Source organism: Nerophis lumbriciformis, linkage group LG05 (genome assembly GCF_033978685.3).
Source record: "Nerophis lumbriciformis linkage group LG05, RoL_Nlum_v2.1, whole genome shotgun sequence".
NCBI classification, from domain to species: Eukaryota; Metazoa; Chordata; class Actinopteri; order Syngnathiformes; family Syngnathidae; genus Nerophis; species Nerophis lumbriciformis.
The window spans coordinates 8173279-8191443 of NC_084552.2; the positions used below are offsets into that span (position 1 = coordinate 8173279).

At 33.9% G+C, this 18165-nt stretch overlaps 1 protein-coding gene across 2 annotated transcripts in view; it reads right to left on the bottom strand.

The window, feature by feature from the left end:
- The window catches only part of pik3cg (phosphatidylinositol-4,5-bisphosphate 3-kinase, catalytic subunit gamma), an 85165-nt gene that overhangs the window by 51184 nt on the left and 15816 nt on the right, over positions 1–18165 (bottom strand). For both annotated transcript variants that reach the window (XM_061961327.1, XM_061961326.1), the window contains exons 5-10: positions 13572–13658; positions 13408–13508; positions 8068–8237; positions 7820–8007; positions 3147–3254; positions 2974–3058 (exon numbers count right to left, since the gene is read on the bottom strand). In XM_061961327.1, coding sequence (XP_061817311.1) covers positions 2974–3058; positions 3147–3254; positions 7820–8007; positions 8068–8237; positions 13408–13508; positions 13572–13658 — 739 coding nt within the window. The remainder of the gene's footprint in view (positions 1–2973; positions 3059–3146; positions 3255–7819; positions 8008–8067; positions 8238–13407; positions 13509–13571; positions 13659–18165) is intronic.

An 18165-nucleotide genomic window follows, 5' to 3' on the forward strand; every position in this document is an offset into this window, starting at 1 on the left:
AAGTTGATTTTCAAGTTAAAAGTTGATTTTCAAGGTAAAAGTTGATTTTCAAAACAAAAAATTATTTTCAAGGTAAAAGTTGATTTTCAAGACAAAAAATTATTTTCAAGGTAAAAGTTGATTTTCAAGGTAAAAGTTGATTTTCAAGACAAAATTATTTTGAAAGTAAAAGTTGATTTTCAAGACAAAAAATGATTTTGAAGGTAAAAGTTGATTTTCAAGACAAAAAATGATTTTCAAGGTAGAAGTTGATTTTCAAGGTAAAAGTTGATTTTCTAGGTAAAAGGTGATTTTCAAGACAAAAATTTATTTTGAAGGTAAAAGTTGATTTTCAAGACAAAAAATTATTTTCATGGTAAAAGTTGATTTTCAAGACAAAAAATGATTTTCAAGGTAAAAGTTGATTTTCAAGGTAAAAGTTGATTTTCAAGGTAAAAGTTGATTTTCTAGGTAAAAGTTGATTTTCAAGACAAAAATGATTTTCAAGGTAAAAGTTGATTTTCAAGGTAAAAGTTGATTTTCAAGCCAAAAAATTATTTTGAAGGTAAAAGTTGATTTTGAAGGTAAAAGTTGATTTTCAAGGTAAAAGTTGATTTTCAAGGTAAAAGTTGATTTTCTAGGTAAAAGTTGATTTTCAAGACAAAACATTATTTTCTAGGTAAAAGTTGATTTTCAAGTTAAAAGTTGATTTTCAAGGTAAAAGTTGATTTTCAAGACAAAAAATTATTTTGAAGGTAAAAGTTGATTTTCAAGACAAAAAAATATTTTCAAGGTAAAAGTTGATTTTCAAGACAAAAAATGATTTTCAAGGTAAAAGTTGATTTTCAAGTTAAAAGTTGATTTTCAAGGTAAAAGTTGATTTTCAAAACAAAAAATTATTTTCAAGGTAAAAGTTGATTTTCAAGACAAAAAATTATTTTCAAGGTAAAAGTTGATTTTCAAGGTAAAAGTTGATTTTCAAGACAAAATTATTTTGAAAGTAAAAGTTGATTTTCAAGACAAAAAATGATTTTGAAGGTAAAAGTTGATTTTCAAGACAAAAAATGATTTTCAAGGTAGAAGTTGATTTTCAAGGTAAAAGTTGATTTTCTAGGTAAAAGGTGATTTTCAAGACAAAAATTTATTTTGAAGGTAAAAGTTGATTTTCAAGACAAAAAATTATTTTCATGGTAAAAGTTGATTTTCAAGACAAAAAATGATTTTCAAGGTAAAAGTTGATTTTCAAGGTAAAAGTTGATTTTCAAGGTAAAAGTTGATTTTCTAGGTAAAAGTTGATTTTCAAGACAAAAATGATTTTCAAGGTAAAAGTTGATTTTCAAGACAAAAAATTATTTTGAAGGTAAAAGTTGATTTTCAAGGTAAAAGTTGATTTTCTAGGTAAAAGTTGATTTTCAAGACAAAAAATGATTTTCAAGGTAAAAGTTGATTTTCAAGACAAAAAATGATTTTCAAGGTAAAAGTTGATTTTCAAGGTAAAAGTTGATTGTCTAGGTAAAAGTTAATTTTCAAGACAAAAAGTTGATTTTCAAAATAAAAGTTGATTTTCTAGGTAAAAGTTGATTTTCAAGACAAAAATGATTTTCAAGGTAAAAGTTGATTTTCAAGGTAAAAGTTGATTTTCAAGACAAAAAATTATTTTCAAGGTAAAAGTTGATTTTCAAGGTAAAAGTTGATTTTCAAGACAAAAAATGATTTTCAAGGTAAAAGTTGATTTTCAAGTTAAAAGTTGATTTTCAAGGTAAAAGTTGATTTTCAAAACAAAAAATTATTTTCAAGGTAAAAGTTGATTTTCAAGACAAAAAATTATTTTCAAGGTAAAAGTTGATTTTCAAGGTAAAAGTTGATTTTCAAGACAAAATTATTTTGAAAGTAAAAGTTGATTTTCAAGACAAAAAATGATTTTGAAGGTAAAAGTTGATTTTCAAGACAAAAAATGATTTTCAAGGTAGAAGTTGATTTTCAAGGTAAAAGTTGATTTTCTAGGTAAAAGGTGATTTTCAAGACAAAAATTTATTTTGAAGGTAAAAGTTGATTTTCAAGACAAAAAATTATTTTCATGGTAAAAGTTGATTTTCAAGACAAAAAATGATTTTCAAGGTAAAAGTTGATTTTCAAGGTAAAAGTTGATTTTCAAGGTAAAAGTTGATTTTCTAGGTAAAAGTTGATTTTCAAGACAAAAATGATTTTCAAGGTAAAAGTTGATTTTCAAGACAAAAAATTATTTTGAAGGTAAAAGTTGATTTTCAAGGTAAAAGTTGATTTTCTAGGTAAAAGTTGATTTTCAAGACAAAAAATGATTTTCAAGGTAAAAGTTGATTTTCAAGACAAAAAATGATTTTCAAGGTAAAAGTTGATTTTCAAGGTAAAAGTTGATTGTCTAGGTAAAAGTTAATTTTCAAGACAAAAAGTTGATTTTCAAAATAAAAGTTGATTTTCTAGGTAAAAGTTGATTTTCAAGACAAAAATGATTTTCAAGGTAAAAGTTGATTTTCAAGGTAAAAGTTGATTTTCAAGACAAAAAATTATTTTCAAGGTAAAAGTTGATTTTCAAGGTAAAAGTTGATTTTCAAGGTAAAAGTTGATTTTCATGGTAAAAGTTGATTTTCAAGGTAAAAAGTTGATTTTCAAGGTAAAAGTTGATTTTCAAGGTAAAAGTTGATTTTCTAGGTAAAAGTTGATTTTCAAGACAAAACATTATTTTCTAGGTAAAAGTTGATTTTCAAGGTAAAAGTTGATTTTCTAGGTAAAAGTTGATTTTCAAGGTAAAAGTTGATTTTCTAGGTAAAAGTTGATTTTCAAGACTAGTTGGTACTTGGAGAGTCAAAGTTTTTCCTGAGGTGGTGAAAAAGGTTTGAGAAGCAGTGCAATAATCAAATAATATGCACATTCGTGTGATGGTTATGGTTACAAGCGGCCCTCAATAAAATGGAGTCCGACACCACCCTTAGGTTGACAAATGATGAGCCACATTACCGTCATGGTTTCCACTTCCTGCTGTGTTATCCTGCTGGGAACATCCTTTTGAGTTAGGAGTCTGCGGCTGCTTCCTGCACACCACCTGAGCAGGAAAGGGGAAAGACTTGACCCACTGCTCAGTGATTATTATTAGAAAAAGGCCAGGAGTGTAAAACAATGGCCAAGCTTACCTGGAGGTTGAGCCTGGAACCTTTGGGCAGGTCTTTGATTTTAATGTTAAACTCCAACCAACTGTTCCACAGCACTTCTTCATTGAAGGCTTTGGGGCTCGTCCTCTCCTGCAAGAGGAGACCATTTTACTTGAAAATGGAACAATGCATTGTGGGTTTTGCGGCCCTCTGAATAGCGTATTTACTCGACTGAATGAAAGACTGTCTTAAAGTTTTGTACATGTCTTAAACACGTTTAAAACATGGCCATCATTAACTGCCACAATCAAGTGATTTGGTGAGATATATTGTCATTTTTAGCGTGGAAGCAGAGCCAAGGAAGTGGGGTTAGTGAGCTAATAAAGAGATGGTGGGTCGCAGCCGTGAGACCATCAAACATGACTTTTAACACATCACCTGGTACATGTTGGTGTGTTCATGGCATTTTCACACTGGTGCGTTTCAATCAAAGCTGTTCCACACGGAGTATTTAGTAGGCTGTTAGTGTTAGCCAAGCTACAAACAACGTACAGTTTACTTTTAGTCAAAAATGGATGAGTATTATTTTTGGAGAAGTAAGTATTAGAAAGTAACAACGGGCCTGTTTGTTTTTAAAGAAAACCTGTTTATGAAATGAGGCTGGCCAACCTCACTCCATCTCGGACATAAGAGATGAAAGATGAATTAGCCCTAACACACTTTGAATTCTGGACATTTTCAACGGTATACTGCAAAAAGTGAAATCTAAGTAAGATTAAATATCTCAACTAAGGCTGATATTTGCTTATTTTCTGTCTGATAAGATAATTCTTCTCACTAAGCAGATTTGATGTTAGAGTGTTTTACTTGTTTTGCTCCTAAATGATGTCAGTAAGATATTACAGCTTGTTGCTGAGATGTGATGAGCTATATTGAGTAAAACTAGAATATCAAGTGTTGCAAAGCTGTGTCATCAACACTCACAAGTATAAAACTACTTTTTTAAAGTCATCATTTCTTACTTCAAGCATGAAATAAAAAATCATGACTTTGACACAATTGTGTCTCATAATTAAAACAGATGACAGCCAAATGGACTTTGCTGTTTTATTTTCAATGAAACAATAGAAAATAGGTACTCATATAGTAGTACAGTTGGCACAGTACAGTAAACTGACAGTTAATATTTCAACACTTAACATTTCAAACTATTTTGAACAGAAATAGTTCATGTACATTCAGATAAATTCTTTAAAATTACATTTAAAAAAATTTGGGCCGGGGGCCGGGCTGTATACATGCGCACTAATTGACTGAAAGAGCATGCACTTGGCGCGATGATGTCATGTTGTCGATGGAAAAATGCATTTTTAGACAATATGATTTGCCTGAGCGGCTAGGAGACCCCGAGAGTAACAAGCGCTTGCCTTGTTGCTTTTCCATTAAGAACAATAAATTAGTTTTTAGTATAAGTAAATGTAATGTAGAGCGCATATCATTATGTCAAGATAATGGCACTAGCATTTACTTCATTTAAGAACATTTTTCAACATATTGAGCAAAAAGGTCTCTTTTTTTTCCTACCAAGAAAGGTGCACTTGTTATTAGTGAGAATATACTTATTTTAACCTCTTAAGGCCCAAGCTGTTTGTTTACATGCTTTTTTTAAATTTCTCTTCGCTATTTGGGCTTATTGGACCCTAATTAGAATAAAAACTAAGAATCATCTTTTGATATGATGTACTTAGTCTATAAGTACACAAACGTGTACCGGTACTTCATGTTTAGTGACATGCTTATTCTTATTTTTACACTTTTTTCCCCCCAAATTCCATTGTATGTTATACTCTTCTGACACCACCAGATGGCAGTATAAGTGTCCACATAAGTGGCCATAAGACCCCAATTCAGTAGTGTACACCATTTTGGAAATAAGAGCTAAAAGGTGCTGTCCACGCATGTGGCCACTAAGCCTTTGGAGGTATTTTTGGGTTCATTGAGGTTAGCAAATTAGGCCGAAACCTGGACAAAAGATTTGGGACACTTTGGAGAACTACTTGACAAAATAATTGGGACATTTACACTGGACAAAAGTATTGGGACACTTACACTGGCCAAAAGTATTGGGACAATTAAGACTACCACTTGACAAAAGTATTGGGACACTTCGGACTAACAGTAGACAAAAGTTTTGGGACACTTACACTGGACAAAAGTATTGGGACACTTACACTGGACAAAAGTATTGGGACACTTAGGACTACAACTTGACAAAAGTATTGGGACACTTAGGACTAAAACTGGACAAAAGTATTGGGACACTTACGGCCAAAACTGGACAAAAGTATTGGGACACTTATGACGAAAACTGGACAAATGTATTGGGACACTTGGGACTAAAACTTGACAAAAGTATTGGGACACTTAGGACTACCACTGGACAAAAGTATTGGGATGCTTACACTGGACAAAAGTATTGGGACACTTGGGACTACAACTGGACAAAAGTATTGGGACACTTGGGACTACAACTTGACAAAAGTATTGGGACACTTAGGACTAAAACTGGACAAAGGCTTTGGGACACTTAGGACTACCACTGGACAAAAGTATTGGGACACTTAGGACTACCACTGGACAAAACTATTGGGACACTTAGGACTACAACTTGACAAAAGTATTGGGACACTTAGGACTAAAACTGGACAAAAGTATTGGGACACTTACACTGGACAAATGTATTGGGACACTTAGGACTAAAACTGGACACAAGTTTTGGGACACTTAGGACTAAAACTGGACACAAGTATTGGAACACTTAGGACTACCACTGGACAAAATTATTGGGACACCTACACTGGACAAAAGTATTGGGACACTTAGGACTACAACTTGACAAAAGTATTGGGACACTAAGAACTAAAACTGGACAAAAGTATTGGGACACTTAGGACTAGTTTTACTTGTTTTGGAAAGTCTTGACAAGCCAACTTTTCTTGTTCTATTGGCAGATAATTTTACTTAGTTCAAATAAAATACCCCTCATTTTTGTATTTTTTTCCCTTGTTTTTGAACACTGACTTTTTGCAGTGTAAAAACTGACTTTGTTGACGAGATATAGACAAGTTTGTCTTTCACAACCACAATTCAAATCAAATTTCTGTATGTAATAATAGGTGATAAAATGAACTGGAAATCTCGTATAAAAATATACAACATAATGTGGCAAGAAATACATCAATAATAAATAAACCAAATATTTATTGGATAAAAAAAATCTATTCATATTCTGTACTGTTCGCAAGTGTTACCATATGGGAAATATGGGCAATAATTACAAAAGAACGCTTCAGTCACTAACTGTGTTACAAAAAAGATCAGTTAGAATATTACATTATGTAGGATATAGAGAACATACAAAGACTTTGTTTATTGAATCCAAAATATTGAGATTCCAGGACATATTGAATGTGCAAACAGCTAAAATTATAAACAAATTAAACTATAACCTGCTAGTCAAGAATATACAAGTATTATTAGTTAATCAGTATGTGGAATTTAATGATAGAATTGAGTAAGCAAAGCAGTCAAACAATGTACTAATATGATCCACTGTTCAAACTTAAAGAGTTTACAAAGTATAAGGAAGAAGAACCAAGATAAACATTTAGAGTTTATTAATAATCTTAATCATCTCATTATATAAAATACAACTTCCCTATTTAATATTCATGGAGTATACTGTGAACAAAGGGAGAACAGGAAGTGAACACAAGTGTTAGCAATTACTATGAAACGGAAAAGGTGTAGGATTAAATAAGCTCTGCTTCTTCCGACTCCTTTCTGAACATCTTGAATAGAGACACTGGAAATTGTGACGTTCCAGATAAACTCAAACCATAACCCAAACAATGGATTCTTCAGTCATCACTCCAAGCAACGTTTGTAAGTTGTACAATATAACTAAAACAATTCTTACTTACTAAACCTTCCCATGTGTGAAGTGTTTTCATGTATATTTGTACGTGCTATCGTGATGTAATCAAGCTAGTGTGGTTAGCATTAACATTGGTGTCTGTGTTAGTATTATTAACTTACAATGGCATTTTTCTTGTGTTATATTCACCAAAACGTTTAGCTGATTGGAGAGCTAGTTTGCGCAGCTAGTGGGTCCATGACCATGACTTATGTCTTGTTTGAGCAGCCGTTTTACTGCCGTGTTACAGACGCCGTGTGGAAACAATTAAGTTAAAGTTAAGGTACCAATGATTGTCACACACACACACACACTAGGTGTGGCGAAATTATTCTCTGCATTTGACTCATCACCCTTGATCATCCCCTTGGGAGGTGAGGGGAGCAGTGAGCAGCAGCGGTGGCCGCGCCCGGGAATAATTTTTGGTGATTTAACCCCCAATTCCAACCCTTGATGCAGAGTGCCAAGCAGGGAGGTAATGGTATGGAAATAAACATTTACAGAATATTTCTGTGTAAATAACTCATTTCACAACGTATATATCTGCGGCTAATATATGGAAAAAATATTTTTTCCCCCTAAAATTCTGTGGCTTATATACTAAATAGGGTAAACCTATACTGCGATACTAACTGTACACGTACTACTCTAAAATACTTTTATTTCAAGTACTATGGGCCTGAGAGAAAATATACAGTCGAGTAATATAAATAAGTCATCCAAAGGTTGATTTTGTTACCTGGGCGAGAAGCTGTTGACTGTGGAAGATGCTGGCCTCGATGAACACGACAAAGTCAGGAATTTTGGGCAGTGTCGGTATATCGATCCCCAGCACCTTCACCCTGAACTTCCTGTTGCAGTCCCACATGGAGATGGTGAACACTCGCTCGTGGTCCTTCTCGCCGATGGTCAACTGCTCATGTGTGCCTGAATGAAACACAGAGTCAAAAACACAAACACAAAGTGCTGTATTGTTTGGCCGTTTACCTGCAACACCCGTGCAGTCGTCCACTTGGGCCCAGTCCTCCTCGTGGACTAGATCCAGTTCCGGACAGGGCGGCCTCTCCAGAGACAAGTGGATCTCGTCGCCATTTTTCAGACGCTGACGGATCCAGTTGAAGTTCTGCAGGGGTTTATCTCCATACAGGTACTCCTCCCTGGTTCAAATCCAATCAATGTCACCACTCACTGCCTTCAATGATTCTTAACCAGACCTGGGCAATCGGCAGACCCAGGCCACATTCGGCCCTTTGTGCGTCCCTGTCCAGCCCGCGTGAGGCCCATCATAAATTACAAAATAAATTTAAACAAGTATGTATGTCGAGTGTGCAATACAACGGTGCTGCTTTTGTTTTGAAAAGCGTTATTTGTATTACTTCCGTGTGGACGTATGCGCGTGTGTGATTGTGAGTGAATGTGAACAGCGGTGATCACAAATTATAAAATAAATTTAAAAAAACATCTATGTCGTGCGTGCAATACAACTGTGCTGCTTTTATTTTGAAAAGTGTTATTTATGGGCGTATGTTTGTGTGTAACCTGTGAGTGAAGGTGCACAGCGACAAGTGATGAGACGCTAAAAAGAGAAAAGTTGATGAGGAATGGCGTGTTTCCAACAAGACATGGACTGCCAAGTATTTCTTTACAGAAATGAAAGGTAAAGCCATGTGCTTAATTTGTGGTACACAGGTTGCTGTGTTTAAAGAACATCATTTGAATCGCCACTACACGACGAAGCACGAGGATAAATACCGGAATCTGTCTGATGAAGCGTGCGCAAGGGAGGCTGTTGCGTTGATGGTAAAACTGCAAACCCAACAAGGACTTTTTGCCAAATTTCCCACCCCCAGAGATGCAGCTGTCAGGACAAGTTTCGTAATTTCTCACAAAATCGCCAGAAAAAGTAAGGCGTTTTCTGACAGAGAGTTTATTAAGGAGTGCTTATTGGACTCTGTTGCGCTGATATGCCCGGAGAAGAGGGGCGCATTTGAGAACGTGTCACTCTCCCGACGCACTGTAACGAGGCGGGTTGAGACCATCGCTGGAAACTTGGAGTTTCAGCTGAAGAACAGAACGGCTGACTTTGACTGTTTTTCGCTGGCTTTGGATGAGAGCTGCAATGTACGTGACACCGCCCAGCTGCTCATCTTCTTACGTGGGATAACTACAGACTTTCAAATCACGGAGGAGCTGGCAGCCATGCAGTCAATTAAAGAGACAACCACAGGTAATGACTTGTTCACATAGGTAAATGCGTGTTTGGACATGTTAGGACTGAAATGGGACAAGCTGGCAGGTGTGACAACACATGGTTGTCCAAATCTGATGGGGAAAAATGTTGGACTTTTAAAGAGGATGCAGGATAAAGTGACAGAAATTGACATTTTTGCATTGTATTATACATCAGGAAGTGTTGTGTAAGACAGTGTTAAAAATAAAACCATCAAAAGCAATCTGCTTTTGTATAAAGTTAAGTTAGGTTAAATGAAATTATTATTATTTATCTTACGGTATATCAAAAATAATTTGAGCAAAATTTAATTGAAATATTGTCGGTGTGGCCCTCCAGCAGTGCTCAGGTTGCTCATGCGGTAAAAAATAATTGCCCACCCCTGTTCTTAACTATTGTTGCGCCCCCTAGAGGGCCGCCAAAGAAGACGTGTTTCTCTCTCAGCTGTGGTCCGTATGAGCTGCGGCGGTACTCAGGTGCAATACAGTTTTCCACCACTTGTGGCAGTAATGTCAACATCATACAAACAGAAGAAGTCTGGATCTAAAGTCATGGAGACGTTTCTATGTAGGTTCATTTGTCTTTATTACGAAAGCTTTTTTGGAGCGGAATTTATGTAACTGAATTGTTTGCGTTTGAATTTTGTGTTTTTACATAAAAAGATGCTGACAATTTCGTTAAAAAATCTTTAGCAAAATTTGTGTTTAAAAATTCAGTGTGTAAAAATTAATTGTAATAAAAGCAAGTATCAAAATTCAGTATTAAAACATTCAGAGTAAACTCTGTGAAACTTGACACCTTATTGGCTGTTCTCCATTGCTTCAGTCCTAATTGACCAGAAATGAGTCTTGAGATTTGAAGCAACGAGTATTTCTGCACTGAATTTATTCTTTTTCTTTACACTGAATTTTTATATACACTGTATTTCAACAAACTGAATTTTCAAACACACATTTTGTGAAGATTTTTATTCAGTGAAATTGTCAGCACAAGTTGAAAAATTCAGTTAGATAAATTCATAAAAATAAAAAAAAGCTTTCGTAATAAAGACACAAATTATTCTCTATCAAAATGGAAACAGGATCGGTTACTTCAGTCTTAATTTACCGCACGTGGATCTTGAGTTTCGAAACAACAAATAATATTATTTTCATGCGCAGAATTTTTACACACTGAAATGTAAAACACTGCATTTTAACTAACTGAATTTTTAAAACGCACAAATTTTGCTCCCAGATTTTTCGTCAATGAAATTGTCAGCACAAGTTGAGGTTGCAAAATTCAAACTCGAAAATTTCAGTGTAAAAAAAGCTTTTGTAATACACACAATTTTACCCTCCATTGGTTTGCTAAGCGCAAAAATTATGACTAAAGTGGTGAACCTGACAGTTTATTTAAGAAACGTACATCTTATTTATTATACATTATACATTTTACTCTCCATTAGTTTGCTAAGCGCAAAAATGATGACTAAAGTGGTGAAGCTGACAGTTTATTTAAGAAACGTACATCTTATTATTTATTATACATTTGTTCAAATGTATTATTTTAGCACTGCATACTTAATTTACCGCACGTGGGTCTTGAGTTTCGAAACAACAAATAATATTTTCATACGCAGAATTTTTACACACTGAAACGTAGAACACTGCATTTCAACTAACTGAATTTTTAAAACGCACTAATTTTGCTCCCAGATTTTTAGTCAATAAAATTGTCAGCACAAGTTGAAGTTGCAAAATTCAAACTAAAAAAATTCAGTGTAAAAGAAGCTTTTGTAATACACACAATTTACCCTCTATTAGTTTGCTAAGCGCAAAAATTATGACTAAAGTGGCGAAGCTGACAGTTTATTTAAGAAATGTACATCTTATTATTTATTATACATTTGTTAAAATGTATTATTTTAGCACTTAGTATTTATTATACATTTGTTCAAATGTATTATTTTAGTGGGTCTTGAGTTTCGAAACAACAAATATTATTTTCATACGCAGAATTTTTACACACTGAAATGTAAAACAGTGCATTTCAACTAGCTGAATTTTTAAAACGCACTAATTTTGCTCCCAGATTTTTAGTCAATAAAATTGTCAGCACAAGTTGAAGTTGCAAAATTCAAACTAAAACAATTCAGTGTAAAAGAAGCTTTTGTAATACACACAATTTTACCCTCTATTAGTTTGCTAAGCGCAAAAATTATGACTAAAGTGGCGAAGCTGACAGTTTATTTAAGAAATGTACATCTTATTATTTATTATACATTTGTTAAAATGTATTATTTTAGCACTTACTATTTATTATACATTTGTTCAAATGTATTATTTTAGTGGGTCTTGAGTTTCGAAACAACAAATATTATTTTCATACGCAGAATTTTTACACACTGAAATGTAAAACAGTGCATTTCAACTAGCTGAATTTTTAAAACGCACTAATTTTGCTCCCAGATTTTTAGTCAATAAAATTGTCAGCACAAGTTGAAGTTGCAAAATTCAAACTAAAAAAATTCAGTGTAAAAGAAGCTTTTGTAATACACACAATTTACCCTCTATTAGTTTGCTAAGCGCAAAAATTATGACTAAAGTGGCGAAGCTGACAGTTTATTTAAGAAATGTACATCTTATTATTTATTATACATTTGTTAAAATGTATTATTTTAGCACTTACTATTTATTATACATTTGTTCAAATGTATTATTTTAGTGGGTCTTGAGTTTCGAAACAACAAATATTATTTTCATACGCAGAATTTTTACACACTGAAATGTAAAACAGTGCATTTCAACTAGCTGAATTTTTAAAACGCACTAATTTTGCTCCCAGATTTTTAGTCAATAAAATTGTCAGCACAAGTTGAAGTTGCAAAATTCAAACTAAAACAATTCAGTGTAAAAGAAGCTTTTGTAATACACACAATTTTACCCTCTATTAGTTTGCTAAGCGCAAAAATTATGACTAAAGTGGCGAAGCTGACAGTTTATTTAAGAAATTTACATCTTATTATTTATTATACATTTGTTAAAATGTATTATTTTAGCACTTACTATTTATTATACATTTGTTCAAATGTATTATTTTAGTGGGTCTTGAGTTTCGAAACAAATATTATTTTCATACGCAGAATTTTTACACACTGAAACGTAGAACACTGCATTTCAACTAACTGAATTTTTAAAACGCACTAATTTTGCTCCCAGATTTTTAGTCAATAAAATTGTCAGCACAAGTTGAAGTTGCAAAATTCAAACTAAAAAAATTCAGTGTAAAAGAAGCTTTTGTTATACACACAATTTTACCCTCTATTAGTTTGCTAAGCGCAAAAATTATGACTAAAGTGGCGAAGCTGACAGTTTATTTAAGAAACGTACATCTTATTATTTATTATACATTTGTTAAAATGTATTATTTTAGCACTTACTATTTATTATACATTTGTTCAAATGTATTATTTTAGTGGGTCTTGAGTTTCGAAACAACAAATATTATTTTCATACGCAGAATTTTTACACACTGAAATGTAAAACAGTGCATTTCAACTAGCTGAATTTTTAAAACGCACTAATTTTGCTCCCAGATTTTTAGTCAATAGAATTGTCAGCACAAGTTGAAGTTGCAAAATTCAAACTAAAACAATTCAGTGTAAAAGAAGCTTTTGTAATACACACAATTTTACCCTCTATTAGTTTGCTAAGCGCAAAAATTATGACTAAAGTGGCGAAGCTGACAGTTTATTTAAGAAATGTACATCTTATTATTTATTATACATTTGTTCAAATGTATTATTTTAGCACTGCATAAATGTATGTACTTTTTTCATCAGTTTTTATGACTCCCTTCTTTTGCAGTATATTTGATTAAAATGTATTTGTGTAATCAGTCTGATAATAATCTTTATGATTAACACATACGTGTATGCTAGTATTTAATTGAATATAATAAGGCTGTAAACTGTAAGTAGTTTAGAAATAATTATTGAAAACGATTAAGTTAAGATGACTAATTCAGCGTTAATATTCAAGTGGGCCCCGGGCTTGTCTGTAGTGGAAAAGTTGGGCCCCGAGGTGAAAAATGTTAAGAAGACATGTTGAACAAACCTGCCACACACTCTCAACACAAAGTCTGACTCGGACATGTCGTCAGGGATGCCCAGCACCCCTCTTTTGTTGGCGGTCTTGGAGAAGAAGCAGGCTAAAACCTGAAGGGGACAGAAGAGGCTGTGAGAATCCAGACTGGCTGAAGAGGGAAAAGGTCTTCCTACCTGCGCTGGCGTGTCTTCTATGGACACCTTGATGGTGTGACTGGTTGTGCTGAAGTGGATTACTGCCAGGATGTGGCCATTGCTGACCTGGGAGTGAAACGGTCAAGCAGACATATTTAAACACAAAGTATACAAATATGAATCATCTTTGCTGGAAACTGTAACTTCCTCATTAAATGTGACCACTTCACTTTAGTCGTGGTATTTCTTGTTTTTTTTAATTATAGCCTCAAGACAAAGGATGAACAGATGGGTTATTATTTGACTACTCTGCTTTGTCTACTGGTGTCAAATATCCAAAACGCAGGCTTCTTGATGTGAAAACGAACATCTAGAAATGTAAAATATGAACTTTTAATTTTTTTTTTACTTAGAACAATTCAGTATCATATATACAAACCCTGTTTCCATATGAGTTGGGAAATTGTGTTAGATGTAAATATAAACGGAATACAATGATTTGCAAATCATTTTCAACCCATATTTGTCAAGACTAGGACTTTGACATGGTTTGTTCTCCCGTGGTGCAAATGAGCATTTGGACCAGACATGGCGTGAAGGTGAAGACATTATTTATTTTACACTAACAAAAGAACAAAAGGCGCGCTCAAGGCGGATGTACAACTTGACTAATGAAAACAAAAGACTTGCACGGGGGCAAAAAACTATGAACAATAAAAAACACTAACTGTGGCAATAATAAATAAACTTACTTGGCATGGACATGAAGTGCGCAGACGTGGACAGAGTGTGACAGGGGGCATAAATGCGAGGATGTCGTCAGGACGAACAACAGAAAATGAAAAGCTTAAATAACACAGACATGATTAACGAAAACAGGTGCGTGACTCAAAACGTGAAACAGGTGCGTGACGTGACATGTGAAAACTAATGGGTAATCATGCAAACAAGACAAGGGAGTGAAAAGCCAGAAACTAAACAAAACATGACTTAAAACAAAACTTGATTACACAGACATGACAATATTCAATTGAATATGCTACAAAGACAACATATTTGATGTTCAAACTGATTTTTTTTGCAAATAATCATTAACTTTAGAATTTGATGCCAGCAACACGTGACAAAGAAGTTGGGAAAGGTGGCAATAAAAAATGATAAAGTTGAGGAATGCTCATCAAACACTTATTTGGAACATCCCACAGGTGTGCAGGCTAATTGGGAACAGGTGGGTGCCATGATTGGGTATAAAAACAGCTTCCCAAAAAAGGCTCAGTCTTTCACAAGGAAGGATGGGGCGAGGTACACCCCTTTGTCCACAACTGCGTGAGCAAATAGTCAAACAGTTTAAGAGCAACGTTTCTCAAAGTGCAATTGCAAGAAATTTAGGGATTTCAACATCTACGCTCCATAATATCATCAAAAGGTTCAGAGAATCTGGAGAAATCACTCTACGTAAGCGGCATGGGCGGAAACCAACATTAAAAGACCGTGACCTTCGATCCCTCAGACGGCACTGTATGAAAAACCGACATCAATCTCTAAAGGATATCACCACATGGGCTCAGGAACACTTCAGAAAACCACTGTCACTAAATACAGTTGGTCGCTACATCTGTAAGTGAAAGTTAAAGCTCTACTATGCAAAGCGAAAGCCATTTATCAACAACACCCAGAAACGCCGCCGGCTTCTCTGAGCCCGAGGTCATCTAAGATGGACTCATGCAAAGTGGAAAAGTGTTCTGTGGTCTGACGAGTCCACATTTCAAATTGTTTTTGGAAATATTCGACATTGTGTCATCCGGACCAAAGGGGAAGCGAACCATCCAGACTGCTATCAACGCGAAGTTGAAAAGCCAGCATGTGTGATGGTATGGGGGTGCATTAGTGCCCAAGGCATGGGTAACTTACACATCTGTGAAGGCACCATTAATGCTGAAAGGTACATACAGGTTTTGGAACAACATATGCTGCCATCTAAGCGCCATCTTTTTCATGGACGCCCCTGCTTATTTCAGCAAGACAATGCCAAGAACATTCAGCAACAGCGTGGCTTCGTAAAAAAAGAGTGCGGTTACTTTCCTGGCCCGCCTGCAGTCCAGACCTGTAGTCCAGACCTACAGGTCGAAAATGTGTGGTGCATTATGAAGCGTAAAATACGACAGCGGAGACCCCGGACTGTTGAACGACTGAAGCTCTACATAAAACAAGAATGGGAAAGAATTCCACTTTCAAAGCTTCAACAATTAGTTTCCTCAGTTCCCAATCGTTTATTGAGTGTTGTTAAAAGAAAAGGTGATGTAACACAGTGGTGAACATGCCCTTTCCCAACTACTTTGGCACGTGTTGCAGCCATGAAATTCTAAGTTAATGATTATTTGCAAAAAAATTAAAATAAACTTTATGAGTTTGAACATCAAATATGTTGTCTTTGTAGCATATTCAACTGAATATGGGTTGAAAAGGATTTGCAAATCATTGTATTCCGTTTATATTTACATCTAACACAATTTCCCAATTCATATGGAAACGGGGTTTGTAGTATCTCCACGGTGTTTCTTCTCTCGAGACAACGCAATAGAAATATGACTTAGAATATTATGAATCCAATATTGTATAATAATGATAAATGATAAATGGGTTGTACTTGTATAGCGCTTTTCTACCTTCAAGGTACTCAAAGCGCTTTGACACTACTTCCACATTTACCCATTCACACACACATTCACACACTGATGGAGGGAGCTGCCATGCAAGGCGCTAACCAGCACCCATCAGGAGCAAGGGTGAAGTGTCTTGCTCAGGACACAACGGACATGACGAGGTTGGTACTAGGTGGGGATTGAACCAGGGACCCTCGGTTTGCGCACGGCCACTCTTCCACTGCGCCACGCCGTCCCATAATAAGAAGAATATCAATAAATTCCAAAAAAAAAATAGTATTTCTTTCTTTTTTTTGTTGTGTTTTACTTATCTGTATGAAGTGGCAGCTGGTTGCATCAGCTCTTTTCTCTTTGAATGTCTTTTATGTCCTTCAATGTTTGCTGTTTTTTTTTAGTTCTTACTTTGAATTAGATAAGGTAAGAATTTTTTTTTTTTTTTTTTTTTTTTTTTTTTTACTGACACATCATTATGAACAGTTAATATGTTGATGCAATGTGAAAATATTTTATATTTCATAATATATATTATAGTAAAACTGTTTAAAAATGTGTGTATCAAGTTTGAAACAGCAGGTATAAAAGGTAATGTACAAAACCCAAAAGCAGTGAAGTTGTCACGTTGTGTAAATGGTAAATAAGAGAATACAACAAATCCTTTTCAACTTATATTTAATTGAATAGACTGCAAAGACAAGATATTTCATGTTCACACTGAGAAACTTTCTTATTTTTGCAAATAATCATGAACTTAGAATTTAATGGCAGCAACACATTGCAAAAAAGTTGTCAGTTGAATAATGTTGTATAACAGACTGTATTTATATTATTCACATGTGATTAATGCTGTATAATAGACTGTATTTATATTATTCACATGTGAATAATGCTGTATAATAGACTATATTTATATTATTCACATGTGAATAATGCTGTATAATAGACTGTATTTATATTATTCACATGTGAATAATGCTGTATAATAGACTGTATTTATATTATTCACATGTGAATTATGCTGTATAATAGACTGTATTTATATTATTCACATGTGAATAATGCTGTATAATAGACTATATTTATATTATTCACATGTGAATAATGCTGTATAATAGACTGTATTTATATTATTCACATGTGAATAATGCTAATACAGTCTATTATACAGCATTATTCACATGTGAATAATGCTGTATAATAGACTGTATTTATATTATTCACATGTGAATAATGCTGTATAATAGACTGTATTTATATTATTCACATGTGATTAATGCTGTATAATAGACTGTATTTATATTATTCACATGTGAATAATGCTGTATAATAGACTGTATTTATATTATTCACATGTGAATAATGCTGTATAATAGACTGTATTTATATTATTCACATGTGAATAATGCTGTATAATAGACTGTATTTATATTATTCACATGTGAATTATGCTGTATAATAGACTGTATTTATATTATTCACATGTGAATAATGCTGTATAATAGACTATATTTATATTATTCACATGTGAATAATGCTGTATAATAGACTGTATTTATATTATTCACATGTGAATAATGCTAATACAGTCTATTATACAGCATTATTCACATGTGAATAATGCTGTATAATAGACTGTATTTATATTATTCACATGTGAATAATGCTGTATAATAGACTGTATTTATATTATTCACATGTGAATAATGCTGTATAATAGACTGTATGTATATTATTCACATGTGAATAATGTTGTATAATAGACTGCATTTATATTATTCACATGTAAAAAATACCTAAGTGTTTATTGTGAGTGAACTGTGGTGCTGAATTTCCCCCAGGGATCAATAAAGTACTTTCTATTCTATTCTATTCTAAACTGAGTGAGGATTGATGGCTACAATGAGCATGTTTTGACGTGCACATCTTTTCCAAGCGGGGTTTAAAGCATGATACTGATAAAGCATCAATAACAC